This window comes from Calliphora vicina, chromosome 2, assembly GCF_958450345.1.
Source record: "Calliphora vicina chromosome 2, idCalVici1.1, whole genome shotgun sequence".
Taxonomy (NCBI): Eukaryota; Metazoa; Arthropoda; class Insecta; order Diptera; family Calliphoridae; genus Calliphora; species Calliphora vicina.
This window is the reverse complement of record NC_088781.1, coordinates 74,238,604-74,263,437: the sequence shown is the minus strand read 5'-3', so window position 1 is coordinate 74,263,437 and position 24,834 is coordinate 74,238,604. Positions and strand designations below refer to the sequence as shown.

The 24,834-nt window shown below is 34.2% G+C and overlaps 1 protein-coding gene across 1 annotated transcript in view; it reads right to left on the bottom strand.

The window, feature by feature from the left end:
- Window positions 1–24,834, bottom strand: part of Cand1 (Cullin-associated and neddylation-dissociated 1) — a 188,145-nt gene that overhangs the window by 96,795 nt on the left and 66,516 nt on the right. The window contains exons 2-3 of the mRNA XM_065502630.1: window positions 5,525–6,198; window positions 5,306–5,468 (exon numbers count right to left, since the gene is read on the bottom strand). Coding sequence (XP_065358702.1) covers window positions 5,306–5,468; window positions 5,525–6,198 — 837 coding nt within the window. The remainder of the gene's footprint in view (window positions 1–5,305; window positions 5,469–5,524; window positions 6,199–24,834) is intronic.

The window sequence follows — 24,834 nt, the reverse complement described above, 5'->3', positions numbered from 1 at the left end:
AGATAACATTTTGGGAAGTACTATAAAAGTAAAATAATTTAAAAATTTGTAGAACTGCGCGTTTCAGAGCCCTCCGAATTGGACTTATTTTTTCTGTAAATTGCAAATTTATACAAAATTTTCTTAATCGCTTAGCTGCTTTTAAAAAATTAAAACCACTCTTGTATGACCTAATATGTTCTAAATATCTTGCAAAGGGAATTTATAACACGGACCTCGGTACAGTCAACAAAGTTAAAAATCTAAAAAATATCGTTTTTGGTATTTTTGGAAACGTTTTTTTTTTTGAATTGTGGGATTCTCAACAATAATTCATAAATTTCGTTCTCACTTTTGCATTTTTATGAAAAATTTCTATATAAAATTAAAATTTCTTAGATTTCCACTCGCTCGGTTCATGTTAGCTTAAGTTCATGTTTCTATGATCATTGGTGAAGAAAATAAAAATAAATACATCCGAATAAAGAGTCCCCGCTTTGAATTCTAACCTACTTAGGTGAAAAATAACGCTCCCACTTGTGGATTCAGACACAATCGGATGCATATAAGCTGTTTTTAATTTTCTAGTTTCATTAGTGAACAAAATACGTGAGTGAATTTTCATTCACTCAGAACTAAGTATATACATAATTTCATATTTATAGGTCAATTATTAAAGAAAATTTAAAAAGTACCATTATAAGAAGAAAAATTACAACTAAATCCACCTTTTGCGAATTCTTACTCATTTGGGATCATATGTGCCAAATTTCATAATTCCAGGTTCATTATTATAAATGTATTCAAAAAGTACCATTAGAATAAAAAAAGTACAATAATGTCTCCCACATGGATTCTTATTCACTCAGTACCATATATGCTTAATTACATATTTCTAGGTAAATTATTCAAGAAAGAATGACGAAAAATACCTATAGTTCAGTTCTCACATTTTGGTATCTATGCACTTTGAAGGACGGAGTTTTAAAGTTTCATATTTTTGAATCTAATTGAGATATTGACTTGAAATTTTTTTTGTAAGTCCAAAAATTAACTTATCTAAACAAAAAAATATAGCTCGGAATAAATGTGGATCAAATTGTTCCTAATATTTGCATTCCTATTAAAATTTTGATATAAATTTTTGATTTAGAAGCTCAATGAATATGTAATAAAATCTTTATTTATTAACGAAACTCAATGAAATTTTCCGCGTATTTTTAGTTTCTCATTCTAAATAACAAGGTGTAAAAAAACTTGTCAAAAGGTCAAAGGGAATCCCACAATTCCTAAAAATTGGAGTGAAAATCCCAAAAAATGGTATTTTTTACAATTTTGCCTATAGGGTCCACATTTCCTTCGAGGCTGGGAAAATACTTTAGGGATGAATAGGAAACACATTAGGGTTTCCAAAGCTGCTTTCCGTTTTCTAATCCCTGCTTTAGGATTTTAGAACATGTGGCCCAAATTTGAAATTTTGATAAAAAAAATAGGTCAATTTCCAAAGGGCGTAGGGCCAACATTTTCGAAAAATATAACATGTTTTTATACCAAAATGTTTTCCGTAAAGAAACTTTATAGAAAAACATAAAATTGTTATATGTTCTTAAAGAAAGTTGATTTTTAATAAAAAAAGAGTTAAGTCACATTTTTGTCCAAAAAACAGCAAAAATATACTATTTTTTGAATTTTTAAATTGAAAATCGGTTATTTTTGGATTCGTAATTCATATTGCTCTGAAAAGATTATTATTGGTAATTTAGTTGTCTAACTAACAAAAAAAATTGAGTCCATTCGGTCCAAAAGTGCGCCCTATATTTTTAAAAAAGCGGACCAAGTTATGGCAAAATTTTAAAATTTCAATTTTGAAATGCCTATAACTAGGAAATTGTAAGAGATAAAAAGCACATGCAAGCATTTTTTCTTCAAGACCTAGCCGAGCGCTATCCAAAAATATAAAATTCTTTGAAATCGGATGGGAAACAAAAAAATGGCACGTGTTTAAAAATGTTACATGTCGAAGGTACCCTACTTTAGGCCCCCATAGCGCCGACCCTGGAGCATTTGTAGGGCCCATTTTAATAACTTAAACTCGAATACTCCTTGGCTACGCCCAGTTCAAATTTTATCCTGATCGGACCAACGGTTTAGAAATGCCAGATTTATTTCCAAAAAATTTCGATTCTGCCCCACTGTGCGCACGAAAACAAGGCGAGTCGATGAACTTGTTGCATCAACTTCAGTTGATGCTATAGCTGAAGCAGTACAAAAAATATCCGATGCACAAACAGTTAGCAAGTTATCGGTTTAACAAGTATTAGCTATATATATAGACATGGATCTCTCTGTTAGGCAATATAATATGATGAGAAAAGTAGTGAATTATATTTATGAAGATTGTTTCCCGTCATAATAATAATAATTTTAGAAGCTAAAAAAAATTATTCCGGAGGATATTATCGTAAAAAAACCTTATTTTATATGGAGGTTATGCCATTTATGTAAGTAAATAAGTATGTCCTTCCTCCCATTCGGAAACAATATTTTATTGACATATTGGGAATGTTATAAGTGTTTCAATTACATAACTACATTATGAAAAGAGACATTTTTGATTCTGTAGTGTCTTTACTACGAATTCATCCAAATTTGGACAAAACGTTAAAAATGTTCCAGAATATTGTACAAAATTTCATAAGTTTTGATATATTTTTATACCCTTCACCTTCGTGAGAAGGGTATATATAAGTTTGTCATTCCGTTTGTAATTTCTACATTTTTCATTTCCGACCCTATAAAGTATATATATTCTGGATCCTTATAGATAGCGGAGTCTGTCTGTCTGTCTGTTGAAATCAATTTTCTGAAGACCCCAGATATCTTCGGGATCCAAATCTTCAATAATTCTGTCTATCTAATGATAGATATTTCAAAGTCCATTGCAACGATGTAGATAAGGCTATAGTAAGTTGGACCTACAATGGGTCAAAATCGGGAAAAATATTTTTTAACCCGAATTTTTTTTTCATCAAAAAATTTTTTTTGTCATAAATTTTTTTTCCAAAAAAAAAAATTTAAAAACTAAAAAAAAAAATTGGAAAAATTTTTTTTTAAAAAAAATTAAAAAAAAATTTGAAAAACAATTAAAAAAAAGATTAAATTTTGTTTACCTAAAAATTTATTTTAAAGTATAATTTGGTGAAGGGTATATAAGATTCGGCACAGCCGAATATAGCTCTCTTACTTGTTTAAAATTTTTTAGTATTTTTAATTTTCAGGATACATTTATTAGTTCAAGTAAGAGTGCCAAATTTCATGTTATATGAAATCAAAACACTGTGCAACGCGAATATTCTCAGCAAGCATTAAAATTGTCGTGAAAATTCACTTTGTAAACGACACCCCGGAAAGTTTCTTTGAATTTACCTTTTCCGACCCCTCCCATTCTTGGTTAAACTTCATGCAGTGATAAGAAATTGATTCGTATAAAGTTGGAAGACTGTCACAATTATTGTTCTGCAGATTTTAGAAAATAACTATTTACTTACAATTACAATACAGAAAATAAAAAAAACAACGGTAAAATACTAAAACAAATTTCTTCAAAATATATTTTAAGTGTCTTCAAATTATTAACTTATTTTTTCTTTTTTTATTTGTTGTCTATAAAAACTCTCACTGGAAACAGAGCAAAATCAAAATCTCTTATTTATTTACAACAAATTGTACAAACACACATTGCATTGCATACTTTTTAGCTTGAAGAATACATGTACACATTTTTTGCATATGTGTTAGTAACAACTTTTCATGTTTATAGCTCATAAAAAACTGAACCGATTTCAATAAAATATATTTTGTCCATATCTGTGAATAAATACCATAAAAATTCTATATTTGTTGCCCAAATTTAATGTATACTGTGAGCGTAAAAGGGGTCATAATATATATATATATATATATATATATATATGGGGCATTTCATGTCAAGTGAACCAACTTTTGAAATCGATGTCTTCCGATCGGGATGAAATTTGCACCAAGGTTAGCTCTATTGGATAGTAACTCAGACACAATTTTTCAACAACATCGGTCGAGAACTCTCTGAGTTATAGGGGGTAAAATTTTGACAATTTGGTCAAACAGGGGTTTTTTCTTATCCATGTAACTTATTACCTATTGTTCTTAGCAAAATGTGTCCCAAATAGTATAGATAGCTATTTCTTCGATCTTTCGAAAAAAAATATTTAAAAAAAAAAATAAAAAATTTTTAATATTTTTTTTCCGAAATAAAAACTTTTTTGACTTTTTTTTAAAATGGGTCCTTTTTTTTTTTTTTTTCTTAAAATAAAGTTTAGATATTTTCCTTGAACACCTACTTGGTCGCTTAGTGGGATGCGAGTGGGATATCTATCAAAATAAATATTTTGTAACTCAAAACATAAAATTTTTGACTTTTTTTGCAAAATCAAAAACTTTGTTGACTTTTTTTTTTCAAAATGGACCCTTTTTTAATCTTTTTTTTTAGGTCAAACAAAAGCTTAGATATTATCCTTGAAGACCCTTTTGGTCGCTTAGTGGGATGCGAGTGGGATATCTATCAAAATAAATATTTTTTAACTCAAGACTTACAATTTTTGACTTTTTTTTTTGCAAATACGATTTTTTTTCCAAATGGGCCCTTTTTTTAAAATTTTTTTTGTAGTCAAAAGAAAGCTTAGGTCCATTCCTTTAAGATATTTTTAGTCCCTTAGTGGGATGCGAGTGGGATATCTATCAAAATAAATATCATCCCGATCGGAAGACATCGATTTCAAAAGTTGGTTCACTTGACATGAAATGCCCCATATATATATATATACACTGATGGACAAAAGTCACCGCCATTTCCCTTTAGAATGTTTAAAGGATTACCACGTTATTAATATGTATATGTAATTGAAACACAAAATTTTGTTTTTTCAACAAAAAACAATAATTCATTTTAATTATACTTCAGTTAAAACAAGTCTTTTTAACTTAACCTAATTTACAAATACGTAGTGTGGCGGTCATCCTAAAGGGGAAATGGCGGAGAATTTTGTCCATCAGTGTATATAAAATATACATAAATGCCTAATAATATATACATAATAAACCTGTAAATTATAAAAACAAGATTTCGAATAATTACCAAAAATCTATAAACGGGCGATTAAATAAATTTAATAAATGTACTCGAGCCATATTAAAATTTTTTTTAAAATTATATATTGAAAATTGTATAAAAGTTACGGCATCAATGTGATCAAATTTTTAATAAATGAATAAATAAATAAATACATACCATTGGAATATGAGGTCGAATTGCCTCGGGGCAACGTATAACAAATGCTTCACACGCCTGCAAACAAAATTCTCGTAATTCGTCATCATCTTGCTGACTGTACTGTTTAAGAAGTACCATAGCCCGATCAATATGCTTACACAGACGATGTCCTGCCTGGCGACTAAAAAAGTTTTGTCATTTACAAAATTTAGGTACATTAATATAGGGTTAAGTTACCAAATTGAGGCCAAACATTGAATATACGTCCGAATATTTCCTTGATTTTGTGGATTTTCAAGTCCATCTAGTAAATGTTCAATTACACCATTATAGGCATTTGTTGTAGCCAGAGTTAGTAGATGCGACAATGCCACAATTGTTCGCTTACGTACAGCCTGTCTTGATGATGATAATTGGGGAACAAGAGCTTTTAGTAATGTATTATGGAATGGAACCAGAAATTCCCCGAAACGCGACAGAAGATCAGACAGTATATCCAATGATTCAAGCTTAACAGACACATCTTCCTTCTCAATGGCATTGCTTAATTTGCAAGTTATTCTGTGGCAAACATTTGGAGCCAGCGAATTGGATGTCTGGGGGAGTTCAGATATTACAGTTTTTAAACCAATACTCGATATGTCACGCAATTGCTCCGTATTGGAAATCATGTTGGCGCATAACGATTCAACAATAGTTTCAACTTGATTCTCCTTAACTTTATTTACCAGGGGACCAAGGCACTTAACTGCCAAATTTTGTACTTCGCCATTTTTGTCCTCAAGCAATTTCAGAACCATACGAACGACCTTTTTCTCGGACTCGTCATCAAGTTTAATGCTATCCTTTTGCAGTTCGGTCATTAAATCGTTCGTTGCCATGAATCGAAAGTCCTTATCATTTGAAGTCATCTTTGTACCAAAGAAAAAAAAAATTTAATTAATGAACCTATAAATGTATGTTTTTAAAGCTTTTAAAAACCAATGTTTGTTTGTTTATTCGAAAATTCTAAGTTATGATCGAAATTTTTTTAAAGGTGTTAAAATAATCTGCAAATCATGCATAAACCTGATGACAATCAAATTAAATGAAATTAAATACGAAAATTAGAACTTATGTATGTTAGAAAAGTTTTAATCTGTGAGGACCTAAATTTTTGGAATTTAGACCCACATAAATTAATTTGTACAAAACTTAGGAATAAGCCAAATAAATAAACTATTATTGTTTTATTGGGCAGATGATGGATGACATCCATCATAGTGGGGCGGATTACATCCGCCAATATTTGGGTTTAATTTACTTTCAGAGATCCGGAGGACGATGGGGTACAGGAGGTCATACGAGCCGTACAGTCAGGGGCAGGTGGTGGGTACAATACTGGCTGCGACAATAAACAACAGAGTGTCTACAGCAGAATATCAACAGCAGAGGGTGTCAGCAGAGAGTAGTCAACAGAGAGAGAAGTCAACAGAGAGAAGTCAATAGAGAGGAGTCACAGAGAGGAGTCAAGAGAGAGAGAAGATATTCAGCCGTATTAAAGAGGACACAAGACAAAGAAGTAGCCAGGAAATACAACAAACACAATATATACCAGCAATACAACACACACAGGCAGTCCGCATCACAAACAAACATAGTAACACACACAGAGGATCAAACAACTGAGATGAATTTTGTTACAACCGCTACCGGTTCGAACATTTTTTACTGCATTAGCTACAAAGCTACAATAGTTGTAGAAAACAAAAATATGTATATAAACTAATCTAACAGAGCAATCGATCTCTTTTGTGTTGTACAAGTGAACGGGTAAGACGTGACAAGCCGGTAAGATAAAGAATAAACAAGTTACAGAGCAGTGCTAGGGAGTAATAAAATTCGGATTTGGTAACACCGATCCTTTGTATAGTGAGAACAGGGCGCTGGTTTACAATCAGCAAAACAAGGCGGATTACATCCTACCTTAACCAAAACAGATTTAAAACAAATTGTTCTCAATAAGAAGAAGCATTTGTGGCTCAATAAATATAATTAAGAAAAAAAATAACAAAATAAACTGAAGTGAAAAAAATAAACAAAGAAAAGTGTTTTAAAGTTTTATGTCAAGGACCCTGGACTAGGCTGAGCGCTACCCCAGCTTCAAACCCGGAGTAACCGGAGGTTCCTTACATTGGCGCCCGAGCAGGGACTATTTGTATTAAAAGAGGAAAGCTATATCGAAGAACACAAACAAGATGGTGCGTACATCATGGGCATATACGCTACGAAAAGACGAGCTGGTACAGTATCTAGAGGAGTTCGATTTGGACGCTAGCGGCACCGTGGATGAAATGCGGAAGAGGTTGGCGTCATTTATATCAGGCGAACATAAAGATAAGGTTCTTACCAGGCTGGAGGAACTAGAAAATAAACATGGTCGCTGTCACACACCAGGTATGCCGGCACAGCTAGAATTACCTTCTGTATCATATATGTCGTCAAGAACGGGACAACAAGCAGCCACAGGCCACCTGATGTACCCAAACCCACACGACGAACGGAGTTCCCAAAACGTCACACACATAACATATCCGGCTGCAATAGATATAGTGTGGAAGTGGTCATTTCGCTACGAAGGCGGAAAGGACCCCATTGCTTTTATTGAACGAGTGGAAGAGCTCGCGGATGTTTATGGTCTGGACAAAAAGAGTTGCTCAAGGAATCGGCGCTGCTATGGTTCAGAAACAACCGCCAGTGGCAAACGTGGAAGAGCTACAAAAATGACTTCTTGCGATTTTTTCTTCCACCCAGGTATTTTGAAGGACTTGACGATGAGATACGCGGAAGACATCAGAAACCCCGAGAATCGTTCAAAGACTTCGTGATCGTACTACAGAACATGATGAGGCACGCACATGATGATACACACCAGAGCAACAAGTGGATAGAATATTCTAGAATTGCCTGGTTGACTACCAGATGTACATAAGAAGAAGAAGAGATTTTCAGTCCCTGGAGGAGCTAATTCGAATGGCCGAAGTAATACTTTCGAACCATCCCGAAGTGAGCCATGATCACCGTGACACTCGACAGTCTCACCGCAGAGATGACAGAGCTCGACAGGTAGTTCCGACAGGAGATGAGGTCCCAATCAACCCGACAACCTCCTGTAGAAGATGCGGTCAAGAAGGCCACGGCTATCGTTACTGCCAAAACGAAAGCGTGTTGTTCTGCTGGCAGTGTGGAAGAAGAGGTGTAAGAACCAGGGATTGCTGCCGGAGAAATGCGGGAAACGCCAGAGGACCGAGCCATCAGCAAGGGGAGGCTGCGCCCTAAACAGACAAGCCTTGCCCCAGTAAGCGCCTTCCGTCAAACGGAAACTCGGTTGCTGGCCCAGGTACAAATTGGAAACATGCACATAGAGGCCACTATCGACACAGATGCCTCGAAAAGTTACGTGAGCGAGCGTGTCGTCAAAGAGTTGAGAAACCAAAATCAAGTGATTCCCGTTGATAGCCGGATCAGCCTAGCAAATGGTACCACAGTGGAGGTGAGGGAAGTAATCAGAGTGGAGGTGAGATTTGGTGGCAGAAGTAGTCAAATGGAGGTGGGTGTTATGCCGAGCATGCTGGACGAAGTGCTGCTTGGTTTAGATTTTTTAAGAGCTGTGGAGTTCGAGATGCAGTGTGGTGACCAGAGAGTTAAGTGTACACCTGTTTCCCAACAGGTAATGATGGCAGTGGAAGAGCAAGCGGTGACGGCAAGTGAAGGTTCCTTCGGTGAAGAAGAAATTATTGCTAAGTTCCTGGAGAATGAGCTCGACAAGTTCAAAAATGTCAAAGGCTCCACAAATCTGGCTAAATACCAGATAGTACTAAAAGATGACAGACCGGTTAGACAGAGGTACACGCAACGCAATCTCGAGATACAAAGGAAAATAAATGAGGAAATCGATGAGCTGCTGAGAAATGGATGTATAGAGCCACCAAAGAGTCCCTACAGTGCACCCATAGTCATGGCCCCAAAGAAGAACGGAACACTTAGACTGTGTATTGACTACAGGCAGCTCAATGCCAGAACAGTAGCAGACGCATACACATTGCCACGAATTAACGCCATCCTAGATCGACTTCGCAACGCAAAGTTCATTAGCAGCATAGACCTAAAGAACGGGTATTGTCAAATCCAATGGCAGAGGACAGCAAAGAGTACACAGCATTCACAGGTGGCAGGAAAAGGTTTGTTTCAGTGGAAGGTGATGCCATTTGGGTTGACATCAGCACCAGCAACATTTCAGAGGACGCTGGACAGGGTGATTGGTGCAGAAATGGAGCCCCATGCATTTGCCTACCTAGACGACATTGTGGTGCTGGGCAACTCTCTAGAGGAGCACATGGCCAACCTAAAAGAGGTGTTTAGAAGACTGCGAGAAGCGCGTTTGAAGATAAATCAAGACAAATGTAAGTTTTTCCAAAAGGAAATCAAATATTTAGGATACGTAGTTAATGAGAGCGGAATCAATACCGATCCCGAGAAGATCACCGCCATTCAAGGACTTCAACACCCACGAAATGTTAGAGAACTGCGAAGATGCCTCGGTATTGCTTCGTGGTACAGAAGATTCGTCCCCGAATTTTCCCAGGTCGTGCATCCCCTGACCCAAGAAAGCAAAGCATTTTCGGTGGAATCAAGAGCAACAGAGTGCGTTTGAGAGTTTGAAGAAACTATTAACCGAAGCCCCGGTCCTAGCCTGCCCCGATTTCTCGAGGAAGTTTACCCTTCAAACTGATGCGTGTGACTATGGCTTAGGAGCATTGTTGACCCAAGAGTTCCACGGACAGGAGAGAGTGATTTCGTACGCAAGCCGCAGACTAAATCCTGCGGAAATGAATTATTCTGCGACAGAGAAAGAGTGTTTGGCGATAGTGTGGGCAATCAGAAAGCTAAGGCCATACGTGGAAGGCTATCATTTTACTGTAGTGACGGACCATTTGGCTTTGAAATGGCTCAACTCGATTGAGAGTCCCTCAGGAAGAATTGCTAGATGGGCCCTGGAGCTACAGCAATATAGTGTTGACATATAGTACCGTCGCGGAAAACTAAACATAGTTGCCGACGCCCTATCCCGTGACCCAGCAAATGTATGCCAAGCAGTAAAAGATAAGCCAGTGGAGTGCAGCTGGTGGCAAAGAAAATGTGAGGAAATAAACAAGGAGCCAGAGAAGTTCCCAGATTTTACGATCCTCGGAGGTCAACTTTACCGCAACATCCCGACGGCTGATGATGACGAAGAATGTGCCCTATGGAAGCTATGTGTCCCTTCACACCAGCGCCAGAGAGTGTTACAAGAAAATCATAACGCCCCGACTGCAGGTCACCTCGGTATAAGAAAAACCATAGCGCGTGTAACAAACAAATATTATTGGCCAGGAATGTTCAGAGACATTCGCACCTACGTGAGAAATTGTGCGACATGTCAACAGCATAAGCCAAACCAGCAGTTCCCCGCAGGACAAATGTTGTCACGAATTGCAGAGGAGCCATGGGCAATCGTATGCGCAGACTTTGTAGGCCCGCTACCGAGGTCAAAACATGGAAACTCGATGCTACTGGTCTTCACGGACAAATTTTCAAAATGGTCAGAGTTGGTGCCATTGTAATAACAGGTGAGACCTTACGAAAAGCCTTTAGAGAAAGAATCTTGGCAAATTTTGGTGTACCGAAGATGTTAATAACCGACAACGGCTCCCAGTTCATAAGCAAAATGTTCCGAGAATATCTTAAAGAGATTGGTGTTCATCACCAGTTGACTGCACCGTATACGCCCCAAGAGAACCCCACAGAGCGCGTAAATCGCACAGTTAAGACCATGATCGCACAATACGCCGAATCCAATCAAAAGACATGGGACGAGGTACTTCCAGAGATACAATTGGCCATAAACACGGCAAAATCCGACACAACGCAGTATAGCGCCGCCTTTTTAGTTCAAGGAAGAGAACCGAGACTCCACACCGCGCTGTATGATGAAGTCACACCAGGACCAGGTACTGCAGGGGCCAAATCACCGCATTCGAAATCGAGTACTTTGTCATCGAAATGTAGTTAACGTGGATCACGGCAGTCGTTATCGAAACGTATTTACTCGAAGTTGTACTCGATTGGTAATCTCTTATCGAAAACAAACAAACACTGCCGTTTTGTGTTAAAAGTTAACAAATCATCCAAAACAATGAAGTAAAATAATAAATAAACAAAAATATACGTATTTTTCTGATATTTTCTCAAAATTAGTGTAAAAAATATAAATATTGTATTTAAAATTGTAAAATTTTGGGCTACAATTTGTTTTGTATTTTGTTTACGTTTTTCACAACTTTGCACATGGTACTTTGTGCTAATCAAAGTAAAAAACATTCTGAAATTTGCCACTGGCCGATGATGAGGAATACAAAAAAACATTTAGATCCATTTTTATTAAAAGTTTTATGCATTTTTTTCACAATTTAACAATTTATCACAAATTTATTTATTTTGTTTTCCTTTTTTGTTTTGTTTTTCTTATTGTCATATGCTTCAGCAATGTAAAAAATAGTAGTATGTAATATAAATTACGATCGACTACCGTGATCCAAAACATTGCAGCCATCGAAATTTTTCTCTACACGAACGTGCACTCGATATCGAATGCCGTGATTTGCCCCCAGATCGCAACCCACAAGAAAGAGCAGATATGCTAAAACACATTTTTAGCCTAGTCAGGAAAAATTTAGTTAAAGCAGCCAAAGACCAAGCACGTTACTATAATCTGCGACGCAGAAAGTGGAACCCTAAGGTTGGAGAATTGGTATGGGTTAAGGAACACCATTTGTCCAACGCAGCCGACAATTTTGAAGCTAAACTAGCTCCATATCGCATCCACCGGTTAGTATCTCCAGTCATTGTAGAAGTACGCAAAGATGGTGAAAAGAGCTCACGCACAGCTCACGTGAGTGAATTAAAAACATTCAAAGGTCCGTCGGCAACAACCGAATAAGTTAATAAGAATGAATTATAATAATTATAGAAAAAAAAAAACTAAAAAAAAAAATAATAAAAATAAAAACTCTTAAAAAATAATAAAATTATCAAACCATTAAAAAAAAATACAATAAAAATATAACAACAATATAAAAAAAAAATCGCTAAAAAAAATGAATTATGAAAAAAAACGCTACAGTAGGCAACATGTTCGATAGTTCGATCGAACATAAGCTAAATGATCGAAGAGAAATATTACAACGCATACCCTTAACACATACTGATTACACACATTCGAGACAGTTTATTACAAGCTGGGCATGAACGATCATGTCGCGGACAATAAATAAATAAATAAATAAATAAAAAAAACCAAAACAACAAAAAAGCAAACGATTGGCAAGTAATAACAATACGCTAGTGTTTAAAAAAATAATAAATAAACAACGGTGATCAACAACAACAGCGAATAAACAAAATAATGTGTTTAATAGAGAAAAATATGTGATATTGGGTAAGAACTTGAAAAAAATATAAACAGTGAATTTTAAGTAGAAAACAAGAAAGTAAAATTTTATAAAAAAAATATAATACAATGAAGTTTATTGTTAATCGACCCTTTGGACATGGATTGATGAATAAGTGAATTTTTACGGGAAGAAAGGAGGAAATGTAAGGACCTAAATTCTTGGAATTTAGACCCACATAAATTAATTTGTACAAAACTTAAGAATAAGCCAAATAAAGAAACTATTATTGTTTTATTGGGCAGATGATGGATGACATCCATCATAGTGGGGCGGATTACATTTTTTACTGCATTAGCTACAAAGCTACATTAGTTGTAGAAAACAATAATATGTATATAAACTAATGTAACAGAGCAATCGATCTCTTTTGTGTTGTACAAGTGAACGGGTAAGACGTGACAAGCCGGTAAGATAAAGAATAAACAAGTTACAGAGCAGTGCTAGGGAGTAATAAAATTCGGATTTGGTAACACCGACCCTTTGTATAGTGAGAACAGGGCGCTGGTTTACAATCAGCAAAACAAGGCGGATTACATCCTACCTTACCCAAAACAGATTTACATCCGTGGAGGGAGGAGATTAGGGCACTGGCTCAGGGCAAGAGTGGTAGATATTTTTCTTGGAAGTAACACTCGGAAAAATCAGGGATGAGTGTAGATTCTAGAATATTTTGAGAGCAGGAACTAGTGGACAGGAGTGATAGGGCATAGGTACGTTTCAGCCGGGAGTTCACGGAGCAACAGCAAATTGTTCTCAATAAAGAAGCATTTGTGGCTCAATAAATATAATTAAGAAAAAAAATAAACTGAAGTGAAAAAATAAACAAAGAAAAGTGTTTTAAAGTTTTATGTTAAGGACCCTGGACTAGGCTGAGCGCTACCCCAGCTTCAAACCCGGAGTAACCGGAGGTTCCTTACACAATATAAGAAAACTCCCAAAGAATTTTCAATGTAGTTTCGAAATATAAGCTTTTTAAGATATGTTCGAAAATTCGAAATATTCAGGGTGATATAAAAGACAAGGTTTTATTTAAATGAAGAAGAAAATAATCTTTAATTTAAAACAAACTATAATTTACATTATATTATTTATATGATATAAAAGCTTGTCTATATAATTTAATAAAAAGTTTGATTTAATTTAAAGTATATTTTCTTCTAGCTGAACCCGGTCCGCGATGCTGGCCTTTAGAAAACATCAGTTTTATATTGCATCTCGATTTTAATATACAGTTTCGGAAAAAGTCGGTAATCCAAACTTCAATGTTAATACATGTGGTGGCATTTCCGCTGATTCCAATGAATTCAAAAATTCAGTACGATAATTGACGACTTGTTCTTCGTTCATTACTGTGTCAATCGATTTGTATTTTATTGTTTCGCCAGGCACTTTCAATTGTATTTGGTCATCGAGCTTGTTAACATCATAATTTTTTTATGACAAAATTGCACGTTCCCACAGCCAAATCCGGGAGCGATTGGCTTCTAGTTAGCCTTTCGATATGCTGTTGAGTAGAGTTGGGTTTATTAGCTCAGAGAAGTGACCGCTCTTTTCAGCTCAGCTCACTGAAATGATCTAGGTCGCTCTTTTAGCTCATTAGCTCAGTATGTTGTATAATGACCATTTCAGTTTGAGAATTGCTTGCAGTGAATTAAATCAATTATATCTGTTGTTAGTTGTAAAAACACACAGTCTTTTGACAATTAGAGATTTATGCGTGAAATAATTGATTAAAATTTAAACTAATATTTTTGCGGACAAAAAAAGAGTTAATTTGTTATTATTTCTAATTTCCGAAGCTAACCAAATGTTTAGACAATATTTGTTAAGCAGAACATTCACTAACTATAAGGTATACTTTTACAACAAAATAATAAAATTACCAAAAAAACTCAAGATATTAACTGGAATTTGAAAAAGGAAAAATATTTTGATGATCTGACAATTGTGATCCAAAATAAAAATGTGACAATAACTAAACCAAAATGAAAATTGTTGCAATTTTTTGGGGGTTTTCCCATTTACATAATGTTAGTTATCAATTGGCAAAATATATATTGTTCTTAGCAAAATGTGTTCCAAATAGTTTAGATAGCTATTTCTTCAATCTTTCGAAAAAAAATATTTAAAAAAAAAAATAAAAAATGTTTAATATTTTTTTTCCGAAATCAAAAACTTTTTTAATTTTTTTTTCAAAATGGGCAGTTTTTTTTTTTTCTTAAAATAAAGCTTAGATATTTTCCTTGAAGACCTATTTGGTCGCTAAGTGGGATGCGAGTTTGATATCCATCAAAAAAAATGTTTTGTAACTCAAAACATGCAATTTTTGACTGTTTTTGCAAAATCAAAAACTTTGTTGACTTTGACGTGTGCTTTGGGTCATTATCTTGCTGGAAGAGCCATTTTAAGGGCATATTCCATTCTGCATGTGGCTTTATAAGATTCTCCAAAATATTTACATACAAGTGCTTAGCCATATTTTCTTTAATCCAATAAATTGGACCAACGCAATACAAAGAAAAGCATCTCCATATAATAATATTTCCCCAACCATGTTTAAACGTTTTTGGTTTTTGCCATTTTTTGGATGTCTAGTAGTATAGTATATATATATATATATATATATATATATATATATATATATATATATAGAAAAAGATAGATAGATTTTAATAAAAGATTGTTTTAAGAAAGTTTTTTATTATTAACTCATTTAATATTCCAATCAGATAATGGATTGAATGCTCTATTTTGTACTTTTAAATGCATTCACAAAGAATGAGCCTTTTGTTGACAATATACATTAATTCTGTAAAGCAATGCATGACATTATTCATAAAATAGAGTGCAACAAAAAAAGATGCATGCATTGCTTATCTTCTATAAAAGTATGAATGGTTTTATTATTATAATTATTATTATTCTTTATTAGATTATAATTTTAAATTATAAATCTAATACATATTATAGAGCATTAGCTACTAAGGGCCGTTTTCTCATTAGGTGATTATCTTTTTTCCCAACGAAAAACTGCAGATTAAAGAAATTTGGTTTTCTCAATGTCTCATTTGCTTCTATTCTGTCGCAAAGTTAACCCGACCTCATCTGCCAATTATTTATTTATCGTACAGATAAATTCAATCAGCTGACTGATGTTCATAGTTTGTATGTGTTTGTGTTTTTGTAAACGAAATTAAATAGATTTTATAAAAAAAAAAGTTTAATAGAGGAATTAACATTAATTTGATGGAGGATGAACACGAAGAATATGAGTTCCAAGTGAATGATGAACAATTTTATCATGGCAGGCCTAACTACCTGGCAGACATGGAGGATATTGAATATTTCAAAAGATTCCGGCTGTCGATGGCCACGTTAAACAGCTGATTTATGTAAACATCTTGTCAATTGAAGGCAGGGTTCCCAACTGAAAATAATCTTTTTTGTCGGTATATTGAGAAAAACAAAATTGTTAACGGACAGTTTATCGGTCTAATAAATTTATGTCGACATTTAGTAACAGGCAGTTTGTCGATACATTGAGAAAACGGGCCTAAGACTATCAGGGGCCTATTTCACTAAGCTACAAGTTCACAGTTACAAGTGTTTTTTCCTGTAAAATTGTGAATAATTGTGTTTCATCAAAATACAATTACAAGTTTGTAGCTACAAGTGAATTTTACAAGTCACAAGTCTACAAGTCATACTTCTACAAGTGGTTTTGTTTCACTAAACTAAATTTGCACTTGTACACTTGTAGAATTGTAGAAAAAAAGCTTAGGGTCGACGGAGACCCTCAGAAAAATTTTACAAGTTACGAGTGAATGATAAATTGAAATAAAGTTTGATTTTTAACTATTTTTTAATAAAAATTAGTTAAAATAAACATAAAATCCAAAAAATTTAATATTAATTAGGATTTGGTTACCCTAACTCGTTTTTTTTTAAGTCGAGATTTTTTTGCTAAATATGATATATGAGTGGACCATTTATAGTGGACCTTTCTATATTAAAGTTTTTTTTTTTTTTATTTCATATTTTATTTATTGTATCTTCACAAAATAATGTGAACTATTTGTTCAAATCTTAAATCTAAATATTATTTTTTATTTACGTCCCACCACAGTTGGAGGAAAAATGATGTTTAATTTATAGATCCTATCATTAGCGCAGGTCTGTTGGATTCCTTCTTCTTAGTCGGATGTAGCCATTACTTCTCATTAATGTTCGTGCAAGTGGGTTTGGGTGAACTTCTAACTTTTTCAAATATGACTCTGCTTGTTTTTTATTTAATTTTTCACCAGGGAGACACCTAGGTCCTTATGAATGTTAATATTTCTCACATACCAAGGCGCTGCTGTTATCATTCTTAATATTTTATTTTGGAATCTTTGAATTCTTTCAATATTAGAAGCTGGAAGGTACCCCATTATTGAATTCCATACCACCATATGGGTTTTATTATTGAGCTGTACAGCAAAAGTTTGCAATCTAAACTCAAGCTCGAGTTATTACCAATTAGCCAGTAAATTTGTAGTAATTTTAACTTCATTTCAGTCAATTTCGTATCTATATGCTTTTTCCAGGTAAGACGTCGGTCTAGATGCAGACCTAGATATTTAACTTCAGTTTGTTGAGGTATTATATGATTATTTATTAGGATTGGAGAGCACGATGAAAGTGAGATGTATACATTTTTGCTCGTTTACTTTTATTCTCCATTGTTTTAACCACCTTTCTATGTCGAGTATATGACCATGTAAAAGTACAGATGCTTCTTGGCGGCTTTCATGAATGGCTAGTATAACTGTGTCATCAGAAAAAGTTGATAAGTGGGTTCGACTGTTTGTAGGCATATCACAAGTATATAACAAATATAGGAAGGGACCCAGTATACTTCCTTGGGGTATGCCTGCTTCAATAGCCTGTGGTGAACTAATGAAGTCTCCCTCTTTAAGAACGAACTTTCGATGACTTAAATAACTTTCTTGAAGCTTGTGTGTGTTCACTGGTAAATATTGTTTTATTTTTATCGATAATCCTTCATGGCATACTTTGTCGAAGGCTTGCGAAACGTCGATGAAGAGAAGAGAACAATATTTTTTTTCTTCAAATGTCTTGGATATGATTTCTACCAACCTGTGAGTTTGTTCTATGGTGTTATGTTTTTCTCGAAATCCGAATTGATGAGTTGGAATATAATCAAAATGATTCACTATCGGCTTTAACTTGTGCATTAACAGTTTTTCGAATAGCTTTGATATATTTGACAATAGGCTAATGGGTCTATATGATTTTACTTTACTGTGATCTTTTCCCGGCTTAGGTATCATTGTAACTAAAGAAACCTTTCATTCTGGTGGATAATATTCAAGGCGTAATATAGCATTAAAAATAAATAGGATTATTCTTAATGCAATTTGGGGTAGCTCGAGGAGCATCTTGTTACTGATTTTATCAATACCAGGTGATTTTTTGGAGTTTAAATCAACAATAGCTTTGTCAATCTCTGAAATCTCAAAACGAAGTGGTTCAGCTACAGTAATATGGGGTAAAGAAGGTGGTATTTCTATTATGTCGTTTGACTCGTTTGGGGAAAATACATTCTTTAGATGACTAACAAACAGGTTTCCTTTTTCAGTATCGTTTCTCGCCCAGCCTCCACTAGAATTGCGTAGAGGGGGTCTGCTCATAACAGGTCTTTTCAATTTTTTTGTAGCTCGCCATAGAGAGTAATTTGAGTGCTGGGTGGCATCTAAGTTCTCCAGATATTTATTAATTGAGTCAGTTTTGCATTAGTGAAGAAGCATACTGAGGCGTTTGCGACATTTTCTAAGCTCCGTTTTAAGTTGAGGGGATCTGTAGAGTTGCCACTCTTGACGAACTCTTCTTTTTTCAGCTAATAACTGTTCAATGTCTGCAGAATAGAGTCTATTGTATCTTGTTTGTTGGTTATTTGAGTGGCGTGTTCATTAGCAAGTTTTAAGTTTTGTTAAAAATTTTTGAGTGAGATATCGATATCTTCTGGTGTTCTTAGAGATATATTTTCTGTACTGTGTGTGCTAATATATTTTCTATATTTCAACCAATTTATTTTCGTGCTTGATATTGCAGAGTGACCAATCGGGGATACTATTTCTAGGGGGTTCAATAGAGTAACGAAGGTGGGTGAGTGATCCGAGGATAATTCTAATGAAGATTTAACCTGCATTAATTAGTAAATTTTGTGTAACTGCAAAATCAATGACATCCGGTATTTTGCTTGGGTCAGTAGGTCAGTGTGTTGGTTCTCCGCTCGACAGCACATTCAAATTCAATTTAGAATTTGTATTAAACAAAGCGCGAAATTTCGGTGTTACAAGTCTTGATCCCCAGTGAGTATGCTTAGCATTATAATCGCCAGCTACCAGGAATCGGGGTCCTAGTGATTCGTAAAAATGTTCATATTTGTTTTCAGTAATCGAAAACCTTGGAGGTGAATATATCGACGAAATTAATAGGTTTCTGTAGCAATCATCCAAACAGATTGTCGTAGCTTGAAGATAATCTTCACAAATATCACACATTGAATGGTGTTTGATACGAGTTTTAATTAAAATTACAGAGCATCCACATGCTCTATCTCTTGGATCATTTGTGCCATAAAAAACATATCCATTTATCTTAAATAAACTTCTAGACGACAAAAGGGTTTCCGAAACTAACATTATATCAACTTCATGACTTTTTAGAAAATACTCGAGTTCGTTTTTATGTTGGCGAATGCCGTTTGCGTTCCAAAAACGTATTCTTAGGCAGTTCATGGTCTGTTAAGCACAGCCTGCAATAACATTGATTGCATCTTAAGCATTTCTTGCATCATGTTACTCATTGAGTTTGTAAAGTTATTTACCGATTGCACAAGAGTTTCTATTGTAGATTCTAGTCTGGTAAAAATGAAAATTGGCGTTTGCTCTCTTACCTCTGGGTTCATATTTTGTGGTGGTTGACGGACTTGCGTATGAGTTTGGTTGTTTCTTAGTACATTTGCATAAGTTTCATTGTTGTCATATGTCTGTTGCAACGGGGGGTAGTTAAAATTGATGTTATTTAATGGCTGAGCGGGGAAAATCTTCGGTTTATGGCTTTGTGATTTTTTAACAATTGAGTAGACAGGACAACCCCTGTAGTTCGCTGTGTGGTTACCTCCGCAATTGCTGCATTTTTTTATTTTAGGATCATCTTTGGATTTGTTGCATTGGGATGTGTTATGCAACTCCCCGCAAATGACACATACTGGTGGCAATTTGCAATATACCTTGGTGTGTCCATATTCTTGGCAATTCATACATTGGACGGGGCCAAATCGTTTATGTGGTTCTTCTACCGTAATTTTACGATGCAATAAGTACTTCAGGTTATATATGGGATGTGTTTAATTTTTTTTTCAGGTTTATGTCACCGGGTTCAAGTTCAACACGGAAGAGTGGTTGGGGTTTTTTTTCGCGATTTCTAATGTTTATCACATTTTTTGTCTTAAAACCTTTATCTTCTAAGCTTTGCTTTATTTCGAGTGGTTCAACATTACAGTCAATACCCTTTATTACAACTTGTAGACCCTTGCTTCCTTTCAGCTGATAAGTGTAAAAACTTTTCTTTTGAGTTTCAAAATATGTTACAACCTTTCTATAATCGTTTTCACTATTGACCTGTATTTTAGTTTCATGAATCATGCCTTTCTTGATTGGGATAACGTAAAAAGAGTTTTCACCTATTAATGATATCAGGCTCTGAACCAGTGAGTTTGTATTATTTTCTCTCAAGTAAATAGGGGGTGGTTTTATAGAGGTAATTTTATTTACTGGTTCATCTGTTTCACATTCCAGAATAGTTCACTATCCTTATATAATTTAGCCAAGGGTGCCGCTTTCGAAGACTTGGGACTTCGTGCCCTTTTTAATACTGTAACATACCGGTCCATTCCAACCTGTATTTGGGATTTACTATCTTTATTTAATGGTTGACTAATCTTGGGTATAGCGCCGCTTAATGGGTTAATTTTAATTGTAGTCGGTGTGGTGGATTTCGTTTCTGAAGCTGATATTGCTAGCATACTTTCAGGCGTAAATAAAGTATATGTATTTTTTGGTAACTCCAGATTAACAGCTGTTGGGTTTTCTTTTGTTTGACAATCATTAGTTGTTGACAATGCGGGGGAACAAGAACGAGCACGGTTAACAGGCTTGGCGGTTAAAAACAAGCTGTCATCTATTCTTCTGTTTGTTTTGTTTATATTTTTTTCATCTGCATTAACTGTCACGTATGCATTTCTGCCGTTTACACTCAACTGTTTTCGTTTAAGAGACTCATTTAAGAGTAGTTGTAAATAATTTAGTTAACACTATTGATCTTTATTTAATGTTAATGTACAAAAAAGGTTCAAAAAAGAAATAAAGAATTTTCTTTACTTATTTGTCTTTTAGTTTATGTTTTGATTTTTTTTTATTTAATATTATTAAAATATAAGCGTCCTTTTGCGTTAATAAAAACAGGTGTTATTTATATTTATTTCCCGATAAAAACATTAGGATAACGAATTAAAAAATAAAACACGTCCAATCTCTATCACAGTCGACATATATACAGAAGTCATGCCATCTCAAGGCGTATTTAACCAGGTAGCAGCGTAACGCCAGCTGACTGTTTTTTGCTCTACTCATGTTTACCTTCTGAAATGTCAAAAACTTGTTTACAAAATTTTTTAAATTTGTTATAAGAGTAAAAAGATTATATTATATTATATTTAAAAAATTATGTTTTTGTCACCACTTTATATGCGTAACATATTTTAAAGTGGCAAAAAAAACTATTTCATTTTAAAAAGTGTGTTTTTGTGAATTTTGTTTTTGTCAGTATAGAAGGTAAAAATGACTGTTGTTCTTGTATGTTGTAATTGTTATAGTTACACTGCCACCTGGTTAATACATTTTGTGCCATCTAATTTTAAGGCGATTGGTGTAGGATATAATATGGTCGAGCTTGAACGACTATACTTTCTTTCTTGTTTTTTTTTTTTTTGCTTTTTGAAAATAGCCACTTTGGAAATCTAAACATATATAGACAATTATAAACGATAAATAATACCCATAATTGGAAAAGTATTTATTTTTATCAGTGCGAATGCCGTTTGCGTTCCAAAAACATATTCTTAGGCAGTTCATGGTCTGTTAAGCACAGCCTGCAATAACATTGATTGCATCTTAAGCATTTCTTGCATCATGTTACTCATTGAGTTTGTAAAGTTATTTACCGATTGCACAAGAGTTTCTATTGTAGATTCTAGTCTGGTAAAAATGAAAATTGGCGTTTGCTCTCTTACCTCTGGGTTCATATTTTGTGGTGGTTGACGGACTTGCGTCTGAGTTTGGTTGTTTCTTAGTACATTTGCATAAGTTTCATTGTTGTCATATGTCTGTTGCAACGGGGGGTAGTTAAAATTGATGTTATTTAATGGCTGAGCGGGGAAAATCTTCGGTTTATGGCTTTGTGATTTTTTAACAATTGAGTAGACAGGACAACCCCTGTAGTTCGTTGTGTGGTTACCTCCGCAATTGCTGCATTTTTTTATTTTAGGATCATCTTTGGATTTGTTGCATTGGGATGTGTTATGCAACTCCCCGCAAATGACACATCTTGGTGGCAATTTGCAATATGCCTTGGTGTGTCCATATTCTTGGCAATTCATACATTGGACGGGGCCAAATCGTTTATGTGGTTCTTCTACCGTAATTTTACGATGCAATAAGTACTTCAGGTTATATATGGGATGTGTTTAATTTTTTTTCAGGTTTATGTCACCGGGTTCAAGTTCAACACGGAAGAGTGGTTGGGGTTTTTTTTCGCGATTTCTAATGTTTATCACATTTTTTGTCTTAAAACCTTTATCTTCTAAGCTTTGCTTTATTTCGAGTGGTTCAACATTACAGTCAATACCCTTTATTACAACTTGTAGACCCTTGGTTCCTTTCAGCTGATAAGTGTAAAAACTTTTCTTTTGAGTTTCAAAATATGTTACAACCTTTCTATAATCGTTTTCACTATTGACCTGTATTTTAGTTTCATGAATCATGCCTTTCTTGATTGGGATAACGTAAAAAGAGTTTTCACCTATTAATGATATCAGGCTCTGAACCAGTGAGTTTGTATTATTTTCTCTCAAGTAAATAGGGGGTGGTTTTATAGAGGTAATTTTATTTACTGGTTCATCTGTTTCACATTCCAGAATAGTTCACTATCCTTATATAATTTAGCCAAGGGTGCCGCTTTCGAAGACTTGGGACTTCGTGCCCTTTTTAATACTGTAACATACCGGTCCATTCCAACCTGTATTTGGGATTTACTATCTTTATTTAATGGTTGACTAATCTTGGGTATAGCGCCGCTTAATGGGTTAATTTTAATTGTAGTCGGTGTGGTGGATTTCGTATCTGAAGCTGATATTGCTAGCATACTTTCAGGCGTAAATAAAGTATATGTATTTTTTGGTAACTCCAGATTAACAGCTGTTGGGTTTTCTTTTGTTTGACAATCATTAGTTGTTGACAATGCGGGGGAACAAGAACGAGCTCGGTTAACAGGCTTGGCGGTTAAAAACAAGCTGTCATCTATTCTTCTGTTTGTTTTGTTTATATTTTTTTCATCTGCATTAACTGTCACGTATGCATTTCTGCCGTTTACACTCAACTGTTTTCGTTTAAGAGACTCATTTAAGAGTAGTTGTAAATAATTTAGTTAACACTCTTGATCTTTATTTAATGTTAATGTACAAAAAAGGTTCAAAAAAGAAATAAAGAATTTTCTTTACTTATTTGTCTTTTAGTTTATGTTTTTATTTTTTTTTATTTAATATTATTAAAATATAAGCGTCCTTTTGCGTTAATAAAAACAGGTGTTATTTATATTTATTTCCCGATAAAAACATTAGGATAACGAATTAAAAAATAAAACACGTCCAATCTCTATCACAGTCGACATATATACAGAAGTCATGCCATCTCAAGGCGTATTTAACCAGGTAGCAGCGTAACGCCAGCTGACTGTTTTTTGCTCTACTCATGTTTACCTTCTGAAATGTCAAAAACTTGTTTACAAAATTTTTTAAATTTGTTATAAGAGTAAAAAGATTATATTATATTTAAAATATTATGTTTTTGTCACCACTTTATATGCGTAACATATTTTAAAGTGGCAAAAAAACTATTTCATTTTAAAAAGTGTGTTTTTGTGAATTTTGTTTTTGTCAGTATAGAAGGTAAAAATGACTGTTGTTCTTGTATGTTGTAATTGTTGTAGTTACGCTGCCACCTGGTTAATACATCTTGTGCCATCTAATTTTAAGGCGATTGGTGTAGGATATAATATGGTCGAGCTTGAACGACTATACTTTCTTTCTTGTTTTTTTTTTTTTGCTTTTTGGAAATAGCCACTTTGGAAATCTAAACATATATAGTCAATTATAAACGATAAATAATACCCATAATTGGAAAAGTATTTATTTTTATCAGTGCCCACACATTTTCTGATAGATTGGGTCTAAAAATGATTGAAATATGTTATATTGCGTTTTTATAGGATATTTTAGCATTTTGAGTAATAATAAATTAGAATTGTAAAATTAATATCACAATATATATGTACAAGAACTTGTAATTGTAGAAATTTTAGTTTACAAGTGCAAAAAGCACTTGTAACTAAAATTTTAATGAAACACAATTCATCAGCACTTGTAAGAATTAGACTTGTAATTGTAACTTGTAAACATGTATGCATTGTATGCATATCTGTGCAGCTGAGTCCGCGAAGAGAACCAGCGTGTTCGGAAAGGGTAAAAAATGGAAAAGCAAACTATCATTTAAAATACAATAAATCTAATTAGAAATAAAAATAATTCATTAAATTAATTTGGAACATAATAAAACTAAATAATAAATCCAGTTCTTGTTCTTCTTAAACAACGTTGTTTTCAGTAACTCTCTG